General features: G+C 40.2%; 2 protein-coding genes and 1 long non-coding RNA gene across 8 annotated transcripts in view; 2 read left to right on the top strand and 1 right to left on the bottom strand.

Annotated features, from left to right (window-relative positions):
• The window catches only part of pald1 (phosphatase domain containing paladin 1), a 188,600-nt gene extending 167,423 nt beyond the window's left edge, over positions 1–21,177 (top strand). For 3 of the 4 annotated variants that reach the window (XM_033012959.1, XM_033012957.1, XM_033012958.1), the window contains exon 20: positions 244–2,087. In XM_033012959.1, the coding sequence (XP_032868850.1) occupies positions 244–393 (150 nt within the window). In that variant the 3' untranslated portion in view covers positions 394–2,087. Of the gene's footprint in view, positions 1–243; positions 2,088–21,135 lie in introns of those variants that run through there. The other variant, XR_004410053.1, reaches the window with a different exon arrangement.
• LOC116966571 lies at positions 4,441–12,189 on the bottom strand. The gene is made up of 2 exons (XR_004410055.1): positions 12,160–12,189; positions 4,441–5,510 (listed from the first exon to the last, which is right to left on the bottom strand). It is a non-coding gene; the product is annotated as an uncharacterized LOC116966571 (long non-coding RNA).
• Positions 17,194–25,052, top strand: part of LOC116966568 (A disintegrin and metalloproteinase with thrombospondin motifs 3-like) — a 110,894-nt gene continuing 103,035 nt past the window's right edge. For 2 of the 3 annotated variants that reach the window (XM_033012954.1, XM_033012953.1), the window contains exons 1-3: positions 17,195–18,669; positions 18,905–19,272; positions 24,162–24,309. In XM_033012954.1, coding sequence (XP_032868845.1) covers positions 18,594–18,669; positions 18,905–19,272; positions 24,162–24,309 — 592 coding nt within the window. In that variant the 5' untranslated portion in view covers positions 17,195–18,593. Of the gene's footprint in view, positions 18,670–18,904; positions 19,273–24,161; positions 24,310–25,052 lie in introns of all 3 variants that reach the window. The other variant, XM_033012955.1, reaches the window with a different exon arrangement.

Genomic DNA, 25,052 nt, shown 5'->3' with positions numbered 1-25,052 from the left:
TTACTCCAGCATTTTGTGTCTAAGTTTGGCTCTTTTGTGGGCTATCATTTTATGTATATCTATTGCTCATTGTTTTATTTCCCTCCAGCAGAACACTTTTAATTCTAACAAGTGGTTGGTCAATTTAAACCATAATATTACTGTACAACAAATTAAACGTTGCAGTGGTCCTGAACTTAGAATCTGAACTTAGAATCCTAGAATTTTGATGGTAAATCATTATCTTCATATCTATTTTTCTAGGTTGCCGCGAAAGCAGGTGTTTATGAGATTCTGAATCGCTTGGGATTCCGTGAATTGGACGAGCCTGAAAACATGCCACTTTCAAGACTATGCTACCGTTGGTTGCAACAAAGCACAAATACACTTCCATTCCGAGGAGAGTTTATTTAGTTTGCGGACCAATAATTTACCAGTTGTACACATTTACTTTCCCAAGGCTTTAGAAGTGCTTGATTTATCCTAACCAAATAATGCTGAATAAGGTGGCAAATGGGCTGTGGAGGGAAGCAGTAAGTGTGATTAATTCTGAGACTTTTGTAACAAAGAGCCAACACAGAGTAATGTTTTATGTTAAAAGATCAAGTTGTCATCAAGAAATTTACAACACGAAACTCAGAGACTTCTTCAACCAAAACAAAAACAGGGCTTGAATCACTCTCGTTAAGACATACTGTTACTTCATCCTTGGCAATGGTCAATTTATTCATTCTCTAACCATAATAAGGTAATTTTGTCAGGCTTTCATAGGTGAATATTACTAAACTGGTATCCTAATTAGAGGTAGCGTTAAAATATTCAACCACAGGGCAAATATGGAATATCATTAAATAATGCCACTGAAAACAGCATATTCTGAAAGTCGAATCCATCATTCCATTGTTTCAATTTTTATCACGGATCCACCCATGCATCCTTTATTTTACAGGACTGCAATGCACACATATTGTAAACCAAGCTAACTTTCTGATACATATCACGTATATTGTAGGAAAGAACTGTAGATGCTGGTTTAAAGCGAAGGTAGACACAACTCAGCGGGACAGGCAGCATCTCTGGAGAGAAGGAATGGGTGACGTTTCGGATCGAGACCCTTCATCAGACTTCAGCCTGAGTTACTCCAGCATTTTGTGTCTACCTTCACGTATATTGTAGCTTGGATTTTCAGATCCAAACACTGCTGTGTATTAAATGCGGTACATTAAAATCCTCTGGATACGTTGTACTTACTTAGCACAAGATATAACAGAAACTAAATGCATTGCTGAACTTTCTTAATTGGATTCCAGTTGCAATTTCTTTCTCTCTAATGAACTTTATTGAATTGCAGGTTGGTTTGGTACATTGGCAGTTTTATGCCAGTGCCGTTGAATGCAAGAGAGTTATCAAAATCAGTTATTTTCTGGTCCAAAGCTGATCTGCTTATCTCTGTTCTGCATTGTAAATAGGGATAGATTTTGGCTTTAAACAAGTATATACTTTAATCAAAATTCTTACAATTATTATAAAAATGTGTTAAAATGTAATTGCATCTAAACAATTATTCATTTTTTCAAATGTGTTCACCCAAGTATCCTTTTAAGGACATGCACCTGCTTAATCAAACAGTGAATAAGAATACTTTTGTCGCAGTAGAATTGTAAATACAGTAATTACTTTTTCTAAACTTAAGAGAGTTTATGTATTTAAAACATTATCATGAATAATCTTAATAGCAATAGGTGCATTGGAATTTACTCCTTTATTGTTTTTTCTACCCCACAACCACTTTCCTCTATGTATAGAATCTACCTGCTTTGGTATTATCTTTATTTGTTATTTCAGCTATTTTATCAAACTAAATGCAGAAAATTGTATTGTTTTCCAATGCAGGAAAAAATAACATTACAACTGCAATTTATTTGAACTACAGTATGAAACCAAAATGAGTATCAAATCTGAGATCTGGAATCGTCTCTAAAATTTATTCTTAATGCTGGTTTTGTGGTTTTTGTCTTTTCATATTTTGCAAGAATTTGGCTACCTTTTCCACCTAACGGTTCTTGTTAGTTGTCTGTCAGTGCTACTCAGGCAGACTTTAATGGAATAAAAAAAGTGAATGCTTTTCAATATCAATTAAAAGACCATGATTGTGGGATCATTATTTCCATACGTATGCAGCAGTCATCACAGCAGCTCGAGTTCTGCCAAATAACATACCTTTCCTTTCCAGCTGGAGAGGGATCAGTGCTGAATCTTGCCATGGGCTATTGGTTTAGTTGGAAATTGAATGGAAGCACCAAGACTCTGCTGGGAATGGGAAGCAGATGTATGAGGGAGAAGAAATAAATGTTGAGGCCTGAATACATACATTCGGGATTAAAGAACTCAAAAATACACACTGCACCCTTTTTTGCTGAACTAGATGGTATGATACTGCATGTTCGATAATTTGTCACCAAGACTGTTCATCTCCATTGGCTCCCAAACTAGCATAAGGGACGTTGGACTTGCATTTTCTTTAATGCTGATTTACCTTTTAAGTTAGAGACAATGACTGCCACATTTTTACCAGCATTCTAAATTTCAATACTGTTTTAGTGAGATTCAGGAGTAGCTTTGATGCTGGCTTTATAAATGTGGTTTATATGCAGATGTTCCCAATCATGTCATCCATGGAAATGTTAAACCAATCTGAAAAGCAGCAAATATCATCCAGATCAGCAGCAACACAATATTTTTGTTCGTTTCATTATCCTGTTACAAAATGACAAACTGTGATACGTGTTGTAGTGTTTACAATTTTGTTCTGATTGCAGATTAACTATTTAAAGGGTCATAGCAAAATAGTTTTCAGATTTGTAGGGTTTTTGCATTTAATACTGCCACAATTCTTCAATTAACCATCATCCACCTCTTGGCAGGAAACTTCTAAGTTATGTTGCACAACTAAGTTGAGATGGTCAAGAGTCTTATGTGTTGTGATACATTGGTCAAAATCATATGTTTGTTATTTTAAATCCGAAAACTAGAGCCAGTCAACAGTTGAATTGAAGAGAAGCTGCAAAGATAGCTCATACTGAAGACAAGCACATTTTAAGAGAAACAAAGGTAGACAAAAGTGCTGGAGAAACTCAGCGGGTGCAGCAGCATCTATGGAGCGAAGGAAATAGGCAACGTTTCGGCCCGAAACCATTCTTCAGACTGAATCCGAGTCTGAAGAAGGGTTTCGGCCCGAAACGTTGCCTATTTCCTTCGCTCCATAGATGCTGCTGCACCCGCTGAGTTTCTCCAGCACTTTTGTCTACCTTCGATTTTCCAGCATCTGCAGTTCCTTCTTTAAGAGAAACAAATGTCATTGTCATATTATGTTATATTTTGCGATGTGCTGATAACATGGAAATGTGGGAAATATGTTTTATATTCAGCTCTAGTTACAATGTCTAGGAGTGGTAATCAGACATCGGGCTTGAATATCATAATTCAAGTTATTTTAATCACAGTCCGCCAAAATGTGAGAAGGCCGTGGGCAAAAGTTCTAATCAAGAGACTTGAGTGCATAATCCCAGTTGACACACAAATGCACTCTCGAGGAGGATCTGCAGTGGCAATGATGGTATTTTTACATGCCACATTAAGTTGTGGTCTCATCTACTCTTGGTAATGAAAAATATTTTATTTCAGGACGACCAGGGGTTTCAATTAATGTTCCAACTCTGCAAGCCCTCCTAAAACTGATCATCTTATCACATTTTCTGGAGTCACACCATGCTCAAACTGGCTATTGCATTTCTTCTCTTAGAATAATTACTGCTCTTTAAACATACTTATTGGCTGTATTTTGGGACATCTAGATGTCATAATGCAGGAGTTTTTCAATGCAGTTGTAATTTTTAAATTCAGTTGTCTAGCTCAGACTACCCACATGGAATAACTAACATGAAGATGAATTTAATGAAACCATTTTAGACCTGTTTAAGTTTGGTACCTCTTAACCATAAGTCTATTGACGGAAGCACAAAGGAAAATGAAATATATTTAACATATGCAGTTTGGTGTAGTTTAACATGTATAATGGTTTTACTATTTGTTTGCTCAATTTGTCAGATAAATCCATGCTGCCAAATGTGACTCAGTGCAATATACATTTTTGCCTGGTATGCTCACTTGAAAATCAGAAAATAAATTTTACACATCAAAAGAAAATCGTGTATTTTTTTTTAATGACCGATGACTTATCTAAAATCACATCTTAATAACACAAATTACTTCAAAGTTAACATGTATATAAAAGGACTGATACTTTATTTTTATGAATGCTTTTGAAGCATCTTTTGTCTTTACCGAGTTAGAAACAAATACTATTTTAATGAAGAAGAAATACAAAGTTTATTATTCTGCAGGATTTTAATGCCAAATTGGCAGAATGGGGCTGCAACATCTTTTGTAGTTTTACATTTAAACATTGTACATTTTATTTTGCAGAGATTAACTTGTAAGTTTTATGAGTTTTTAAGTTGAAATTTCTTTAAGTTTTATGAATCATACAATCCTTAATTGTGTAGTGCCAGAAAGTAAATTATTAAATATTTTGCAACAAATCTCCTTGAATGTGTCTTCATTTAAAGGACCATAGCAGGTACAATGTCAATCCATTTTTTGCAGATTACGTACATAAGCATTTGTTCTGGGTATTCAGCAAATGCCAAGGAGCTCAAAAGGAATTGTTTGAGTTAACTCGAGAGTACTTAATGCTTTGGAAATAACCTCCAGAGGACGTCTGAGCTGCCTAGCTTTGCATGGTTAGTCAAATTATGGTTTCAATGGTATACCAATGGAGCCTATAACAAAATGGAAATTATGGTTGTAGAATCCCAAACAATAGTTGTTTCCTAGATCTGAGAGTTGTAATTTACATCAGACACTCTAGAAAATAACCATTATCAAGGCAATAATATCTCATGTTACAAGCTGATCATCCGCTGCTGAAACTGCGTCAGGCTAAACAGAAAGTGCCTGATCAAATTTCCAGAGCAGCAACAGGTGACCATGGAATAGCCAAAATTGCATTGTACTCAAGGTTAAAATAATTTTTTTAATCATTTTTCAAACAAGAACATGTGTATATTCATACTGAGGACAAACCTTACCGTTAAAATTTGACAATTACAAGTGTTAAGGATTATGAAAATAGGATATAGCTATATTATTTATATATGCTAGCAGAATCAAGAAAGGAAGGTACAGCTTGTTTTGGTCTATTTGTTCCTCCAAATCACTTTCATTAATTTTTCAGACCCTAAACATTATGATTTACTTTTCAATAGTTCAACGGACTTTTTTGACCCAAATTTAGAAAAATTTAGAAAGAGACAGGAAATAAAAGAAAGGAGCTACTCGTGTAGGCGATCAAACCAATTCCATTGTTCTATCAGGTGATGACCAAATTCCATACATCTGTTTTTCCCTCATTAACGAACGGATTAACAAAATCTAACCAATCTTCGATTCACAATTGCATCAAGTACTATCTGTAAAGCACATTTAAAACTTATATTACATTGTGTTTAAGACTGTTTCCAAAAGTCAATCCCAGAGCAAGTGTCTTAAATTGTGAAATTAAGTTTCCTATTCTGGCCACTTTAGCCGACTGAACATAAGTATTTCACAATCAGCCATTAAATCTTTCCAATGCGGCATCATAAGCAGCAAATTAAGTATAATGACTTGAAAGAATTATCAGTATTTCACCTCAATGAGTTGAATGTGGAAGGAGAACACACAGATTCTATTATGGCATTGGGAGGGAAAAGAGCATGAATGTAAAAAAATAAAAAAATATACATGGTGAAGAGGAATCCTTGGCATTTGCATGAAAAATTACTTTCTTAAAATAGATGCAATGGAGAAAATTTGAAAATAGTATGGGGTCTAGGCAGGAAACTGGGTGAGAAAGTATGTATAGTCATGTTGTGGGAGTTGATGGGCTTGATGTGAATGTTACCGACAAGTCCTTTCATTTCATTAGCTGGTCCCTCAGGTTCATTGAAGTCTTGTTTCCACTCAGATTCTGTGCATTCTAAGAGGTTACCTATAATGCTAAAAGTCTTTGATTCATTCAACGAGGAAGGACCCGGGAGAACTACTCAAATTCTGCTCCCGACAAAAATAAATCTCCATCTTCTGTTAATGTAAGCCATGATGTTATCCATTGGGTCAATCTCAGTCTCGTCCCTCATTTCAAGTAATGGTGTGTCCGTGGCCCTCGATATTTTCAATCTTTCTTGCTGCAATGCCACACTTTAACTCCAACAGGTTTCCCACTCAGTTGGAACTAATCCACAAAATCAATAAGACTGCTGTGGACATACCACTTCCTAGCACCATGAACAACTACTTCCATAATGTTCTGGATTGTTCAGGGTGGTACATTCAATATGGAAAAGTTTCTACATTGAAAGATGCCAGTGTTTGACCATACTGGAACTGTTCAGCTCTAGGTATAGCCAATTTTGTGGCACGGGTCCTCAGTATAACAACCAAAATTATGTCTGGTCCAAGCAATGCTGAACTATCCAGTGCTGATGGCTTTTTATTGATGTGACATTGAGTCACTGATGATCGATCAGTCAAAGAGTAAATGAAGTATAATAATAATAAATTTTATTTATGGGCGCCTTTCAAGAGTCTCAAGGACACCTTACAAAAATTTAGCAAGTAGAGGAAAAACATGTAAGCGGAATTAAATAAATAGTAGAGACATGACTAGTACACAAATTAAAGACAGAATTCAATTCAAAACACAATATGAGGCAATTCAAGCACAGATGAAAAGGGAGGGGGACGTGGGGCTTGAGGCGGGACTGGAAGATGGTGAGGGACACGGAATTGCGGATCAGGTGGGGGAGGGAGTTCCAGAGCCTGGGAGCTGCCCTGGAGAAGGCTCTGTCCCCAAAACTGCGGATCTTAACCACGTCTTAGAAACATAGAAAATAGGTGCAGGAGTAGGTCATTCAGCCCTTCGAGCCTGCACCGCCATTCAATATGATCATGGCTGATCATCCAACTCGGTATCCTGTACCTGCCTTCTCTCCATACCCCCTGATCCCTTTAGCCACAAGGGCCACATCTAACTCCCTCTTAAATATAGCCAATGAACTGGCCTCAGTTTTCTAATCTCACTTCTCCCTCAATCCATTTTGACAAGTTACATGAAATTTATTTATCTCTACTCTTATTAAATGTATGTCCCTCTTTCAATTCAAGACTCAAGGACAGGACATTGCACATCGGAGGGAGTAAGAATGTGTAAATGAAGAAACAGTTACTTATTCTTAAACTATGAGGGTGATGGTGATGGTGAAGGAGCTTGTCAGAGGGTATTTGGATACAATAGCTCTAATTGTGAGGACACTGACATCTTTGATGAGCTCGACCACAAAGGCCAGACCAGTCATGAAGCATAATGGAGGCTGCAATAGACTCATCCACAATAGCCATAGAACTCATCATATGCTCTTTTCTGACTACTACTGGTATTAATTTCCTGAAATTTGAAATATTCTATTTCCCCAGCAGTAATCCCCATGACTTTGCTCAGCAAAACTATTTTTGAAAGATCACAATATCTCAAAATAAAGGTAATGCCAGATTTCTAAAATAACATCTAAATTATTAAATGATGCTATTCTGATGCTTTAATTGGTATCAGTTTGTTATTGAGTGGCCTAATAGGAATTTGTTAAATATTTAATACACAAATCTGGCATTTTGTCCAGAATAAACCTTGAATCTTCCAGAAATAAATGAAAGACAATTTTGAAAAGTAGACATGGTTTACAAGGACTTTAGTAAAGCTTCTGACAAGGTTGACTGGTCCAGAAAGTTGAGATACAATGAATCCGAGGTGTGTTGGCAAACTAGACCCAAATTTGTCTTGGTGGTAGAAGGCAGAAGGTAATAATGGATGGGTGCTTTACTGACTGTAAATTTGAAACAAGTGGTGTACCACAGGATCGCTGCCAGGACCCTTTTTGCTTATAATATAAAAATGACTTGGATGATAATATAAATCTTGTGATGATAAGATTGCAGATGATACGAAAATTCCTGAGGTTGTAAATAGGAAAGAAGGCTGTTGTCCGATACAGTGGGATATAGATAAACTCAAAGCTAGGCACATGGAATTTAATCCAGACAAATATGATGGGAAGTAAATTGCAGGTACTTTTGGAGCATTCTCGTACAGAGAATGTCCAGTGCATGTGCATAGCTCTGTTAACCTGTTCAGTACCACCCCCGTGTTTACTCGGGTGATGGCCAATAGTGAAAAACAAAGCTTGGCAGTGAACAGGTTAGTTACTACAGGGAAATTAAGGCATTTGCTTTCATTGGTCAGGGCACCGAGTATAAGAGTCGGGACCTCATGTTGCAGCTGTACAAAACTTTGGTTAGACCACACTTGGAGTATCATGTCCAGTTCTGGTCACCACATTACAGGAACGATAGAGTAGCAAAAGAATGCAGAAGAGATTTACCAGGATATAGCGTGGAATAGAGGGCTGTAGTTAGAGGGATAGGCTGGGTTTATTCTCTATGGAATATTCAAGGTCAAAAACAAGGGAGCAAAGGAGATCTGAGAAGGTAGGTTTTTCCATACAGAGGGTGGTGAACATCTGTGCAAGATTCTTAGGTTTATGGCTCAGAATAATTCGAAGTGGAGAGAGCACATTTAGAATGGCATCAAGAACCTCAGATTTATGTACTAGGCACATGCAGAGACAGTACATATACCTACTAAAGTGTGAATGTTAATACCTACGCGGCCAAATCTTGTTATTGCCGCTAGAGCAAGATTTTGCTCTGAATAGTCTGTGTGATAGCTGTCGTGCCATAGCCACAGCATGTTAAAATAAACCACGCACAGGCAGCTTCTACTCAACTGTATGAAGTTTGGGACCTGGAATACAAGGATCCTTGCAAACAAACCCACAGTGACAGGCCTAATCATCACTTTGCCATGATTGCCTGGGAACTCAGCCACTAAAAGACTCTCTGGTTGTGCAATGGTGAGTAGTTTATTCGTTGGGTGTAATAAAAAAGTTCAAGAATTTGCTCAAATTGTGTGCAATAAAAAGAAACAACATCCCTATTGATCCCTGGGACTCTGGCCCATGAACATTGATGGGACGACAGATGGCACAATGGGCTAAGTGTTCGGCTGGCAACCGGAAGGTAGCCGGTTCGAATCCCGCTTGGAGTGCATACTGTCGTTGTGTCCTTGGGCAAGACACTTCACCCACCTTTGCCTGTGTGTGAATGTGTGTGAATGTGTGTGAGTGATTGGTGGTGGTCGGAGGGGCCGTAGGCGCAGATTGGCAGCCACGCTTCCGTCAGTCTGCCCCAGGGCAGCTGTGGCTACAGAAGTAGCTTACCACCACCGAGTGTGACTGAGGAGTTAATGAATAATGCGATGTAAAGCGCCTTGAGTATTAGAAAGACGCTATATAAAATCCCATCCATTATTGATAGTGGAAAAAGGCATTCATAATTGGCTCAAAAATCTTGATTCTATGCTTTGGGGGCACACCAAGGCCCTGGCAAACAATAGAACATTCCAAAGACTACCCATCCACATCGTTGCAGTCACCACTTTCCACATGGACGAGTGCATGTTTTGCACTGGCTTCATCTGAGAACCTACATAACTGAATGGAAACCATCCTTAACCCTGGAACTACCAAAGATTTGTTTCATTCCCAAACATTTCTACCGCCAAGTACTGCACTCCAGCTTAGTCAGGAAGACATACGATTTGGTTATGTGGGCAATCACTGGAGCACTGGAATATTGACCTCAACTCAATGGTGCTCTTCAGTAAGGGTACTCCTGACATTCCAAGAGGCTGCAAATGTTGTGTAAGCCATCGATAACCTCACTTCTCAATTTGTCAATCTTTGATTACCCCAAGTCAACAACATCTCATCTGATCACTTTTTAGTAACAATGAATGAAATAAGGCTTGAACAATGAACACTGCCTGAAATTAATAATTTATTCAATCTTAACAGCTCCAACCTGAAACAGTGACTTCTCATCCCACAGATGCAGCCTGACTTGCTGAGTATTTTTGGCATTTTTTATTTTTGATTCACCAGCCTCAAATGATATTTGCAGTTCTCCAGGATCCATGGGATCCCAATAGCCTATGGTTACTTTAGACATTACTTTAGAGATACAACACCGGCCAGTAGTCACCTCGTATATTATCACTATCCAACACGCTAGGGACAATTTATCATTTTGTCAAAGCCAATTAACCTACAAACCAGTACGTCTTTGGGGTGTGGGAGGTAACCAGAGCACCCAGAGAAAACACACACGGTCACAGGGAAAAAATACAAATTCTGTACAGACAGCACCCGTAGTCATGATCGAAGTTTAAATTCAATTTGGAATATTTTTGGAGGACCAGGAAACCAAGAACCCGGGCCTCTGGTGCTGGCAGGAAGCAACTCTGCCACAGTGCCGTTACCTGACAAATCAAATCCTCCTTTGTCAGTGATTGTTGTAAACTGGGTAAAATAATGAACTGCATCCTCATGTTCTTTGTTGAAGTTTTAATGTCCTCCTTAAATAGCACTTTCATGTGCTTATGAAACTTGAATACAATGTATATATATTGTACACCAAAAACAATACTGACACCTTTGGTGTTAATTGGGACGACAGATGGCACAATGGGCTAAGTGTTCGGCTGGCGACCGGAAGGTAGCCGGTTCGAATCCCGCTTGGAGTGCATACTGTCGTTGTGTCCTTGGGCAAGACACTTCACCCACCTTTGCCTATGTGTGAATGTGTGTGAGTGATTGGTGGTGGTCGGAGGGGCCGTAGGCGCAGATTAGCAGCCACGCTTCCGTCAGTCTGCCCCAGGGCAGCTGTGGCTACAGAGGTAGCTCACCACCACCGAGTGTGACTGAGGAATGTATGAATAATGCGATGTAAAGCGCCTTGAGTATTCTAGAAAGGCGCTATATAAATCCCATCCATTATTATTATTAATTGTTATTTTCTTTGGAATGGTGGCCAATTTAAGTTCATCACAAACCAGCACCAAAAACCTATTGGGGAAATTGGTCAGTTTAATTTCACTGTGCAATAAGGTATACTTGAGTGAAAATAAGTTCTTCCTGGCAGAAGTTGACTTTGCTTTTTACTTGGAAATCAAACAATTACAACAACTGTAGTGGAATTTCACCCCTTGGTGTTGCTGGCACAATATCCATATGGGTCTTTCTTTTAAAACTGCAAGTACTTATTTGAACGTGTTTATCCAGAGAGCAAGTGCGGCTTCAGTGCTGTTAAATCAACAACCAACATAGATTTGCAAGAAGAGTCAGTTGTATGCCTTTCAATCTGACAAATGCTTTTGATTGACCTAGTCAGCAAATAAAAGTATTTTCCAATTATTTATGTGATTTACCTGCCGTATCTTCCCAACTTCCACTATTCAGTATTTTGTTAGTGGGTTTAAAAACTTGGTTTTGGGTATTTTAAAAGGCTGCAACTTCGAAAATAAAGGTGGAAATGCGACGGGAAGATATTTATGGCGACCATGGGAAAAACGTGAGTATGATATGTGAAAATGGGAAAGCTATGGCCTAGCGTTAGGAAGAAGATAGGAATTAACCAGATTTTAACCAGATTGACACACACATACGGAGATGGCCACACATAGAGATCGTGGGCACAAACACAAACAATAGGAAGACTTGGGGTGTTGTTAGAGATGGGGTGTTGTTAGAGCAAGACCCAGTGCAAACAAAGTTTTGTAGAATCACATGTCAAGCTGTATTTTTTAATAATATTTGAAAAATATTCAGTTTGGGTAGAACATGGAAAGGTGTTATTAGCACAATCAACACACTTGTGATTATGTTATCAGTATCCCAGAAACTGAAATGGAATGGAGCTAGGTGGCATTATGGACATTGAAATAGTTGACTTAAGTAGTGGAACAGCAATATGGTTAAAACATAACCCTCTGCTAACACAATGCAAAAATTGCAAATGATCTGACCCAGCTTGGGTTAATTTTCTGGAATGGTTAGAGATTCAAGCTAGTGGAGGTCTAATACAATGGTTTCAAGTCTTCCCATATTGCTTGGATATGTTACTTACATGTTATTGTATTTTATTAGATATTGTGTTATCTATCTTCTATCTATCTATCTATCTATTCTATTATTATATAAAACTCTGTGGCTGCCGCCTGCCGTCCGGCTGCCTTTTGATTCGTTCCATCGTGTGATGTCACAATGCCCAATACTCGCAGATGTCCAATCGGAATGCCCAATGCTCGCAGATGTCCAATCGGAATGGATCCATTTACATGTACGGCTGCCGGCTGCCTTTCTTCCTTTGATTCCTTGCCACGCCGAATCCAGACGCACAATCGCCAAGATCTTTTCCATTTCGGTAGAGATTTCACTTTTCTTTCTAAGTATCCACTCCTCATTACATTTCATCGTGTTTATGCACACCTTTTTAATCAAATCCTTCTCCCCCCCCCCACATTTCAAAAATAAACTGGCTTCTCACCCATAGAAGCAGCCATTTCGGTAGACATTTCACTTTTCATTCCAACTATCCACTCCTCATTAGATTTCGTTATGTTTATGTCCACATTTTTCATTAAATCCTTCTCCCCCCCTCCCACTCACTCATTTTGTCGCCTCCTGCTGGCCAGCGACCATAACGGCTGCTGGCGCCCGCGTCTCGCCTCAAAGACGCCATTTAAAACCAGCCGCACTGCTTATTCCTGAGCCGCTTGAATTGGAGGACCACGTCTCCCGTGGGGGCTACGGGTAGGGAACGGCTGCGTTGGGGGAGCAGACCCCTTGGTCTAGTTAATATATAAAACTGTGTGCCTGCCGCCCGGCTGCCTTTCTGCCTTTTGATTCGTTCCATCGTGTTATGTCACAATGCCCAATGCTCGCAGATGTCCAATCGGAATGGATCCATTTACATGGACGGCTGCCGGCTGCATTTCTTCCTTTGATTCCTTGCAACTCCGAAACCAGATGCAGAATCGGCGACATCTTTTCCATTTCGGTAGAGATTTCACTTTTCTTTCTAAGTATCCGCTCCTCATTACATTTCGTCGTGTTTAAGTACACGTTTTTAATCAAATCATTCTCCCTCCGCCCCCCCCCCCCCCCCCCCCCCCAGTATTTCAAAAATAAACTGGCTTGTCACACATAGAAGCAGCCCCAGCCCCTGGTGAACGTTCCATCGTGTGATGTCACAATGCCTGATGCTCACAGATGTCCAATCGGAATGGATTCATTTACATATGCCTTTGCAGGAGCCCCAGCCCATGGTGAACGTTCCATTGTGTGATGTCACAATGCCCAATGTTCACATATGTCCAATCGGAATAGATTCATTTACATATGCCTTTGCAGGAGCCCCAGCACATGGTGAACGTTCCATCGTGTGATGTCACAATGCCCAATGCTCAAAGACATTCTTGCCATAGAGGGAGTACAGAGAAGGTTCACCAGACTGATTTCTGGGATGTCAGGACTTTCATATGAAGAAAGAATGGATAGACTCGGCTTGTACACGCTAGAATTTAGAAGATTGAGGGCGGATCTTATAGAAACGTACAAAATTCTTAAGGGGTTGGACAGGCTAGATGCAGGAAGATTGTTTCAGATGTTGAGGAAGTCATGAACAAGGGGTCACAGTTTAAAGATAAGGGGGAAATCCTTTAGGACAGAGATGAGAAAAACATTTTTCACACAGAGAGTGGTGAATCTCTGGAATTCTCTGCCACAGAAAGTAGTTGAGGCCAGTTCATTGGCTATATTTAAGAGGGACTTAGATGTGGCCCTTGTGGCTAAAGGGATCAGGGGGTATGGAGAGAAGGCAGGTACAGGATACTGAGTTGGATGATCAGCCATGATCATATTGAATGGTGGTGCAGGCTCGAAGGGCCGAATGGCCTACTCCTGCACTTGATTTCTATGTTTCCCTCTCCTCACCCCTCTCCCTCTCCCACCCATCCCTCTCTCCCCCACCCCCTTCCCTCTCTACCCCACCCCCTTCCCTCTCTCCATCCGCCCCCTTCTTCCTACCCCTCTGTCCCTCTTCCATCACTCCCCCTACCCCTCTCCTCCTCCCTACCCACTCTTCCACCTCTCCCCCCTTCCCCTCCACTCTCCCTCCCCACTCTTTCCCCTCTCTCCCCCCACCCCTCTCCCCCTCCCTCCCCCCCTCCCTCCCCATCCCCTCCTCCCCCACATCTCTCTCCCCATCCCCCTCTCTCACCCCCTACCCCGCTCTCCTTTCCCTCCCAAATCTGTTCCGTTTCCTCCTCCTCCTCTCCCCTCCCTCCCCTCTTCTCACCCCCCCTCCCTCCACCTGTGTGTTTGGGGGGTGGTTAATGTGAGTGTGATGCCGCAGCCCCCCCGCCCCCACCCCCCCCCCCGCAAACGCCATTGGGGAAACAGACCCAACGGGTCTGCACTTGGTCTAGTAACTTCTAAAAACATGGAATAGAGCAAGAGTTGGGATGAACTGGACCCGTGAAAAATGACATCATGCTTTTGAATGAATTTGCTGAAAAGTAACCTGTAAATGAGAAAATAAAGGGGTCAAGTACAAATCGTCAGGTAACTGTGAAAGCATGGTAACAGTGACCTTTTATATTTGATTCTCTGGCTTTTTTATGATGTAGCAGAGCTGACAGAAAACATGCTCATTTAATTAAAACATAAAAATACAAGTTCAAAGACAGTAATAAAAAAATGGTTTAATTTAAAAACAAACCCTAGCACCAAACTTTTTAGATATAGTTATTACATCAAATAACTCATCTTTGTAACATAATAAATCTAGAGGTTCCTTGTATAATGTTGGAAATGAGATCGGGAAGAGCATTTCAGGTAGGTAGTTTATGGTAAAGAAATTGGCATCATCTTTGTATTTTTTTAATAATATTTGAAAAATATTCAGTTTCAGCAATGGAAAACAGAACCCTATCATTGTTTTTGTAGCTTAGCTGAAGCCAGGATTGGATAATTAAACTAGCTGTCTGCCAAAGATATTTAAACAAGTTAAATGTGAGGTGGTCCACATGACATGCCAAGATCAAAGGGCCGACTATAAATATAAGACATTGATGTGGGAATAAATGTATGGAAGAAAGGAGAGCACTGTATAAAGGGCAAGTAGAAATGACACAATATTAGTGGGCAGAAATCAGTGTTGAGGCTTGGACAGGAAAATTATAAAGGAAGGCTATTCCCTCTGGAATTTATCAACCTCTGTCAATAGCTGATTAGAACATTAACAAACTACTTTATTCAGAGTAAGTACATAACATATTGGAAAGACTCTGTGGGTCAGGTAACATCTGGATAAAGAAAAACAGAGTAAATGGAGCATTGTGGGCTCCGCCTTTCCTTGATCACTGTTGTGTTTTGAACATCTTTCATTAATTTGTACTATTTACCTTCTATATCTTTCGTTTCCCTTTCCCCTGACTCTCAGTCTGAAGAAGGGTCACAACCCAAAACGTCACCTATTCCTTTACATTGAGATGGTATATTGATTTACAAGAACATTGCCAATGCTGGAAATGTTTTACTGAGCATTAGGTGCATTCAGCCCTTTGAGTTTATGCTAACTGTCTGACTAACCCCATCGCTCTCATTCTACCGTTTATTTCTTATATCGATTCTCTCACCCATGGCCAATAACACTGCCTCGATCATCCAGAACTTACACAAGGACTAATTTCCAGTTAGCAATTAATATATTGGAATGGCAGGGGCCCGGGGGGGGGGGGGTAAAGTAATCGAGGTTGAGCTTCTTCTTCTTTATTATGGAGTGCACAGCCTAACTTGTTCTATTTGATCTTATTTGTTTGTGCACACCAGGATGATTGCATTAGTCGAAACAGGGCGGACCACGTGAAGGTTGCAATCTCCCACCCCAGATATCTGTAGCTACTCTTAGTTCATACATTCACAAAACCTGCTTAGGCCTCATTGAAACATACCAAATACTGAAAGGCTTGGATAAAGTGGATGTGGAGAGGATGTTTCCACTAGTGGGAGAGTCTAGGACTAAAGGTCATAGCCTCAGAATTAAAGGACGTTCCTTTAGGAAGGAGATGAGAAGGAACTTCTTTAGTCAGAGGGTGGTGCATCTGTGGAATTCTTTGCCACAGAAGGCTGTGGAGGCCGTCAATTATATTTTTAAGGCAGAGATAGATTCTTGATTATTACAGGTGTCAGGAGTTATGGGAAGAAGGCAGGAGAATGGGGTACACACATACGTATATACATACACATGCATACACACATATATACCCGCTGCACCCGCTGAGTTTCCCCAGCAATTTTGTGTACCTTCGATATTCCAGCATCTGCAGTTCCCTTTTGTACACACATATATACATGCGCATATTATATACATATGCATATATATACATGCATATATACATACACACGCATGCATATATACACATGCATGAGTAGATGCACACATGCATATACACACACACATGATTTTGTGTCTATTATACATACAAATATATATATACACGCACACACGTATACATATACACATTATTATTTATATTATTCAGTACATTTTGGATTTTAAAAGTCCCAAAGAAATATGAAAGAAGCCGCGGTTGTACTGACCTTCCATTTGTGACAACGCGATGCGCGGTAGATATTCAAATGCTAACGGGCGCCGCATTGGGGGGGGCGTGGTCGGCGACGGAGGGCGTGGTCGCGACGGGGGGGGGGCGTGGTCGGCGACGGGCGGCGACGGGCGGCGACGGAGGGCGTGGTCGGCGACGGGGGGGGGCGTGGTCGGCGACGGAGGGCGTGGTCGGCAATGGGGGGGCGGGGCGAGGTTGTGCGGCTGCGCCACGGAGCGCGGCCATCCCCAGACCCAGCGCGAGCGAGCGAGGCGGCGAGACAGCGCATGTGCCAAGCGGCCCGAAGGGGAAGGGTTGGAGCTGGCGCCACGTTTGCCGGTTCAGTCAGAGCTCGAGACAGAGCGAGCTTCAGTATAAAATGTGTAGGAAGGGACTACAGATGCCGGGTTTAAACCGAGGGTAGACACAAAAAGCTGGAGTAACAGCGGGTCAGGCAGCATCTCTGGAGAAAAGGAACATGCGACGTTTCTGGTCGAGACCCTTCCTCAGACTGAGAGCCAGGGGAGAGGGAAACGAGAGATAAAGACGAGAGAGAGATGGTACAAATGAATGACGGATATGCAAAAAAAAGTGACGACCATGGAAACTCCATTGCTGAGTGTGGGCTGCAGCTTGTTGTGTCTATCGAGCTTCAGTATAACCTCACACACACACACACACAATTGTGAAAACGGAAGCGTTCTGGATATAGGTGACAAATGAGGCAAAGTAGGAAGCAAGATCATGGAAATGAGGCAACTTTTTGGACTGGGCTCTCTGGAAAAATAGAAAGTTGCCTTACACCACAGGAATGTGTGGAACTGTTAACCATCAGATACAAATGCGGTCGTTATTGGATGTTCGGGCATATTGTAGAGATTATTATTGGTTGTGCGCAGTCTTGGCTGGGTACGGCGCATTTAACGGGCAGACATTCATCACTTTTCACCAAAGGAAGTTCCTAGCGATATATTTTAATACGAAGTTAGACAGTTCAACAACATTTAGTTACTCCAGCTTTTTGCGTTTATCATCACTTATGAATATGTGTCCCAACAATTGGTACAATTAACGAATGCAGTAATTCATTAGTTACTGAATAATTCGTTGATTACTGCGTTCATTAATTATACCAGTTATATAGGATGCGTTTTCGTAACGGGTATTGAAGTGCATAACTTGCATTAAACATTTGATACAATTCACAAATGCGGTAATTCAAGTCTGAAGAAGGGTCTCGACCCGAAACATCGCCCATTCCTTCTCCCCAGCGATGCTGCCTGTCCCGCTGAGTTACTCCAGCATTTTTTAGTCTTATCTTCGCGGTAATTCATTTATTGCTGCATTCGGCAATTGTGCCGGCTAATTGCTGAATGACTGCATTCAGTAATTGTACCAGTTGTACAATCGAGGGTGGGAAAAGTGAGCAAACAATGAAAAGGGGGCGGGGAAATAACACCAAAAAATGTAGAATTGATTGCTTTTTGTAGAGGAAGGAAGAAGATAGTTGGACCAGTTAAACTCAGGTGAGTTGCTGTGGGTCTGATGGTTCTCATTCATATTCTCCAGCAGTGGCCCTGTGTAATCTGTGTACTTGACGCGTGATCTGTCAATCACCCAAGCGTCACTGCATTTCCAGGAGCCGATGGTTCAACAACTCCTGCCTCCAAGGGCTGTGATAAAAGGGATCGCTGCCCCCAAACTAAAGAACAGTTCATCGAAGGCCAAAAATAGTGGATCGGCTGTATGCCGTCTGTCAGTCGGAACAGAGGGTGGGAGAAAACGAGCGAACAATACCTTTTGCATTGCAATTCCACCGCACATGAAGTAGAATCAGGGTTTGCGTGGAGCTTTTTTTTTCCAGATGTGTTGGCTTCCAAGCTAGAAAGACGCTATGGGATATATTTATTTATTGATTTCTTTCATTCCGATCATATTAAAAAGCAAACTTCATGCATCCCGAACCGAAGGTAAATATTTACAAAAATATCCCTTTTTGTGAACAACGTGTATTAGGTTTAAACATGTAAACCAAAACACTCCCAGTAAATAATGTTTTATCCAGAAGGCAATGGCAATCCTCTGAATGTAATTTAATGGCATAAATTCAGAGCGAACTGCATGGAAATGCTATTTTGCAGCAAAAAGATACGCAGAAACTCGATACAGGTTCGGAAGTAGCAACTGTGTTTTTTCCCCCCACAGATGTGCTTTTCGAGAGGTTTACGGATTATGGGCTGATAGTACCGTTTAGTACCGATGACCGGGGTCAGTACATTTCGCACATTGTATCGACGGTGTACGGCCAGCTTCGGTCTGGGCGGCGCGTTGCACGGAGCAGCCCACAACAGAGCGGAGACCGGGAACTGTACTTTAACGTCACCATTTTCGGGAAAGAATTGCATTTACGCTTGAAACACAACAGCAAGCTGGTTGCTCCCGGTGCAACGGTGGAATGGCAGGAGGATTTTGGGACCGTAGCTACCGAACCAATCCATGGAGACTGCGTGTTTTCCGGGGATATTACTGATATGCCAGGAGCAACCGTGGCTCTAAGCAATTGCGATGGATTGGTGAGTGCGGAAAAATAGCTATACTAACTACTGTAATTAACACAATGTTGGCGAGGGGAGTGTGATGATTATTAGTGAGATGACCAATGGAACCCATTTGGGAAGTTCCAGTAAACATCACAGTAACAGAAGTGTTGTACATTGTGTATGCAAACAAAGAATTTCCCTGTGCCTAGCACATGTGACAAAGTATTCCGATTCCTATCCCTATCCTCCACTATCCTTCCCACCCTTGAATATATCAGCCAATCGCATACAAAAGCAACGTGAAAGTTTTTTTGTTGTTCACTTGGTACATTCGCTTATTTTTGCAATGATAAAGTAAATAGGCTCACTTTCAATAGACTCTCAAACGGGTATGTTTAAACAATGTTAATTAATTTGTTACTTTGTGTTGTATACGGTATGTCGGGCTACAGTAACACAATTCGCCGAATATCAGCATCCTACGCTACTAACACTAGCGTTCTTCCATGTTAAGGGTTTCAGTTTTTCCGCCCTTCCCTGTGTTGTTCTGATTGGTGAGATGTTAGGGTGGTTTGAGATAGTGACCTTTATCTCCTTTCCGGATTGGCTTCCACTTTATATGCAATTAGACCGAGGAAGAGCAAGATTATCGTTTTTGTTTTGGGGGAAAAAAATCTCCAGGATAATGACTCTTTTTGGAAAATGTTTTTTTGTCAACGACGTTTATTCTAAATGTTTTGGATCCATTATTGCGGTACCATGGATATTCCATTAACCAAATTCAGTGATAGACTCTAAGTACTGGAGTAACTCAGCGGGTCAGGCAGCATTTCTGGAGAGAAAAAAAAGATAGGTGATGACCGGGGCCCTTCTTCAGACTGGTTATCTTTGGTATAAATCAGCATTTGTAGTTCTTTGTTTCTGTCGTTAATTTTGTTGCGTCGCGAGTCCTATTGTCACCATATAACTGGGGTGACGGCTTGAAGGTTAGATGTTCTGGAAAATGACAAGGATGAAGCACAAATCCACGCGGATCTACGTCGAGCGTTTAGCTTGACACGATAATCTTGGGAACCTATCAACATTTGGTCTGCTTAACTGTTGCCCAACAATTACTCCTGCGCCGTGTTCCTGATTCCAACTACCCTGTGGATATAAATGTTATTCTTTAGATCTCCTCTAAACTACTTTTGAAAAACAACTGGTATGGCAAGGCGTCCTACAATGTACTCTGTGTCTGTCATAATTTTGGATTTAGGACTTAAATCAAAACTACACTTTGCGTTTTAACCACAGCTTGCAGGAAATCGTAAATTATGGTAATGGCAGGGTTGTGAAGGAAGCAGAAGCCTGGGAAAATGTCTGTTCTGAATAGCATAATCTGCTGTGTATCTTCAACCAAATGAGTTACCATTGTAAGGGCAACTGAATACTATGCATGCTTACTCCATATTGCCTTCTTTAGTATGGAAATACACGTTAAATTTGCTTTGTGTAATTAAAAATTGAATTCCAGCAAGATCTATATATTCCATTCAACTTAATTTTCATGCCTTATTTTTTATATTCTGTCTTTAATTTTGGAAGAATGTTTCCTAAATCAGATGTCAGTACAGACTTGTGAGATGGAAACAATCCCAAAATTAACATCGATATTTGAGTATACCTATGGGCTAGATAATTCTGAAGATTTACCAACATTGTGTAAAGAATTTTATTCTCACTTCAATTCACAACAGTCAGTTCTTTATCCTGAGGCTATGCTTCCTTGTTGTAGATTTTCCATCTAGAAGCAACAACCTCTTGACATTCACCATATCAAATCCTTTCACAACTTTCATATTTCAATGAACTAACAACTCATCCTTGGTGTATTTAATTCCATTTTACTTGAAGATAGACACAAAATGCTGGAATAACTCAGCGGGTCAGGCAGCATCTCTGGAGAGAAGGAATGGGTAACGTTTCAGGTCGAGACCCTTCTTCAGTTGACCGAAAACACCCGTTCCTTCTCTCCAGAGATGCTGCCTGACCCACTGAGTTGCTCCAGCATTTTGTGTCTACCTTCAATTTAAACCAGCATCTGCAGTTCTTCCCTATCCATTTTGCTTGAAATTGGTTTGTATGACAATCATAACATTCATAAAAACAACCTAGCTATTAAAACATATCTAATAGTAAAGGCAGAGGAATCTTCCACTTTTTTTGCAAAAGGCTAGTGTGCAGCAACACAAATAAGTAGGAAAACTAACAGTACAGTTTTGTTGCTAGAGGAAATCTATATAAAAATAAGGAGGCCATTGTTCAGTTCAACAGGGCATTGTTGAGCCCACATCTTTGATTCCATGTATACTATAAGTTATAGGAGCAGGATTAGACCATTCGGTCTATCAAGTCTGCTCCGCCATTCAATCATGACCGATCTAACGTTCCCTCTCAACCCCATTCTCCTGCCTTTGCCCCATAACCCCTGACACCCAACATTATTGGCCATCATATTTAAGAGAGGATATTAATGGATTGGAAATGGTTCAAAGAAAATTTGGAATGGATAGGTTGTCATTATGAGAGTATGCGGATTCAGGTGCTTCAATCCACAGTCCACATTGACAATCGATTGCCCATTTTTACACTAATCTCAGCATATATCATTCTCTACATATTCCCATGAACTTCCCTTCTTGCCTTAGCAAAAAGAGTTTTCGGGCAGGTATGCATTTATTGAAACCTCGGGTGACTTGATTGAAAGATGCATGAACCTGATGTGAGGACGATGTTTCCTTGTGGGAGATTCTAAAACGTGAGGTGACTATTTAAATATAAGTGTAATCAATTTTATACGGGGATGAAGCAGTTTTTTTTCCGGAGCTGAATCTTTGGAATTATTTCTCCTTCGCATGGTGGAAGCAAAGTTAGATAAATTCTTGATATGAATGGTGAAAGGTTAACTGGAATTGTGGTACAATTGCTACAGGAACCAAATGACTGACTTGCTCTGGCCCTTCTTGCAATAAAGGTCAACATACTCATTGACTTTCTAATTACTTGCTGCATCTCATTTTAACTTTCAGTCTTTTGTATAATAGCATCTTGGTCACATTAATGTTCATTTCTTGCGTCGGAAGGAACTGCAGATGCTGGTTTACACTGAAGACAGACACAAAATGCTGGAGTAAATCAGCAGGACAGGCAGCATCTCTGGAGAGAAGGAATGGGTGACATTTCTGGTCGAGACCCTTCTTCGGATAGCGTCGGGGTGAGGAAGTCTAGAGATATGGAGGGGTGAGGTGTGAAAACGACAGATCAAAGCAGACAATGATAAGGAAATGTTGAATCTGAATAATCTGAAGAAGGGTCTCGACCCGAAACGTCACCTATTCCTTCGCTCCAAGAAATTTGCAGATAATTTTATTTTGATTTTAATTCCGATATTCTTGTGTGCTTATACCTCTGAACTAAAGTATATACTCAATCCGTTCGGTCTCTCCTTGTGTGTTTGAACCCACTTTTCCAACAACAGATCAAGTTAAACTTGCTGCTGTTTCTTGGTTGCAGGTATTTCCTTATTTTCGCCTTCCATCACAGTGATGAATGTGGAGTGGCCACTGTGGTGGATGTTTATGTTAAAATGTATTTGCCGTGTTCTGTTGCTTTTTATTTGTATGACTGATTTGGCAAATTAAAATAAATTCCTCGTATGTTGCAATACATACTTGGCTAATAAAGTATTATTGTGTGTTTGTGTAGTTAGAGATCAGGCAAGTGGCAATCTTTTCAGAAGCTTATGTAATTGGAGCAAGGCATTTCCATATAAATCGTTGGCCTCTATTGTGCTACAATGAAACCAGCTGACCCTTGAGCTTGGAAATTGAGTTCGAGCTTGAGGGCTGAAAGCATCTTTGATGTACATGCTTCCCCAAGCCGCATGAAGTGTTCTGATGTTTCACAAGACTGATTATTGTAGACAATAGGTCTTAGCCACCCATCAATGATCTGAGAAGCCTTGTAATTTTTTTTTCCTCTGTTCTGTTTTTAATTGGGTTTATTGTACCTGATCATTCTGGACCTTGGATCATTGCCTAAACTCAATTCCACACCACTCCTCTGGACATAACTTCAGAAGTTGGGAGGGGGGCAACAAATTGACTCTGTACTTGTGAGGTAGCCTCTAGTTCTATGTCCTGATTTTTCTTCAATGAGAGCTCCTATTGTTGAGCCATTTAAGAATGTCAGATAGAAAAAGTAATTTCAGCTTTTATTTCAGAAAAGGAAACCATGTAGCAGTATAGAGTACTGAAAACAAATGAGGCTCTTCACAAATATAACCTGCTCTGTTTTACAATAAAATAGAGGGGAAGAAACCTGCTTGATAGGTATTTTTTGTTCTTTAAATATTTATCTTGTAATGTTCTTGTAGACATACAGTTGAGGTTGAATTTAATTTGCAAAGGGAAGTTTTCCTTCTCTACATTATTTGGAGGCTACCTTTCAAACACAGGGACATGAAAGCTAGTACTTTAAGTCTGGGGAGGAGTCTGAAATCAACAAGCCATCTGGCAACAATGGCAATTGAATGAATAACTTGTATGTTTCAGCTTGTAAGTTTCGGCTTGTAGGTTTCAACTTGTCAAAACAAACCAGTTTTATTTTTATTTGCTATTCTTACTGGGAGGTGATTGATTAGCTGCTTGTTATTCACAGCAACAGGTATCTAATGCAAAAGTTGAGGGCTGTGAATTTTCAAATAATGGAGACTTCTTTAGGAATCTAATCTCTTAATTAACTGGTGGAGTCATGATTATTGGGAAAATAGTGAAAATTTACCACTGCTGATTCAAAACATCAGAAGTGACAAATTGAATAATGTTATCTTGTTATTGATAAGAAGTTGCTAACCAATATTTAAATGTTATATTCACTAGGCTGGATTGATTCATGCAGATATTGGCGAGATTTTCATTGAGCCATTGGAGAAAGGCCAGAGGGCGCAGGAGGAGAAGGGTCGTGTTCATGTTGTGTATCGTAGATCATCTATCAAACAAACGGTATCAAAGGACCCCGATACTGAAGGTATTTAAAGGAGTATTGCTTGCAGAAAATTTCATGTCTTAAAGTCATGATTAAAAGTAAATATCTTATTTCATAAATCCTTGAAATCTGAATGCTAACTGAGCACAATATAAATGGATGTTTTATAAGATTAATGTTATTAAATATTTGTATTCTGCATTATTTGCTTGTTTTATCCATCTGCACAGTTATTGTGATAATCTGCCTTTTTAGTATTTTGTTTGAAGACCTGTAATTTCTCTTCTAATTTAATACCCCATCTAGTGTTGTTAAATGTCCAGAAAATCAACCATTTAAAAATTATGTGACGTTTAGCTAAAATAACTTGCTGATTTAATCTGCGTTAATCTATATTTCAATACAACATTTGTGGTATGCTGAGATCTTGGAGAGAACATCTGCTTTATTCATATTTGAATGAGGAAAGAAATTATAAGATGAGCTTTCTTGACTTTCACAAAGTCTCCTTTGCCTCCGAACCCCTTCTCATCTAATTGCACGTTAAATCAGTGCCTTAGGATATTTGTGTATATTAAAACCAAGTTGTACATTATAAGCTCGGGGAGAATAGTTGAGGCTGTTGTTCAGTGGAATTATAACACTCTGAATAGTGCGTATTGCTAAACCAGGTGTTTCTATAAACTACACATTAAAAGACATGTAGCACTTCATTACTCAAACTTAAAGCTATTTTCTTCAGATCAAACTCTGTTTGAAGCCCATGAAAGTATGATTGATTACAC

The sequence above is a fragment of the Amblyraja radiata genome, chromosome 37 (genome assembly GCF_010909765.2).
Source record: "Amblyraja radiata isolate CabotCenter1 chromosome 37, sAmbRad1.1.pri, whole genome shotgun sequence".
NCBI lineage: Eukaryota > Metazoa > Chordata > Chondrichthyes > Rajiformes > Rajidae > Amblyraja > Amblyraja radiata.
This window is presented reverse-complemented; position numbering and strand designations above follow the sequence as displayed.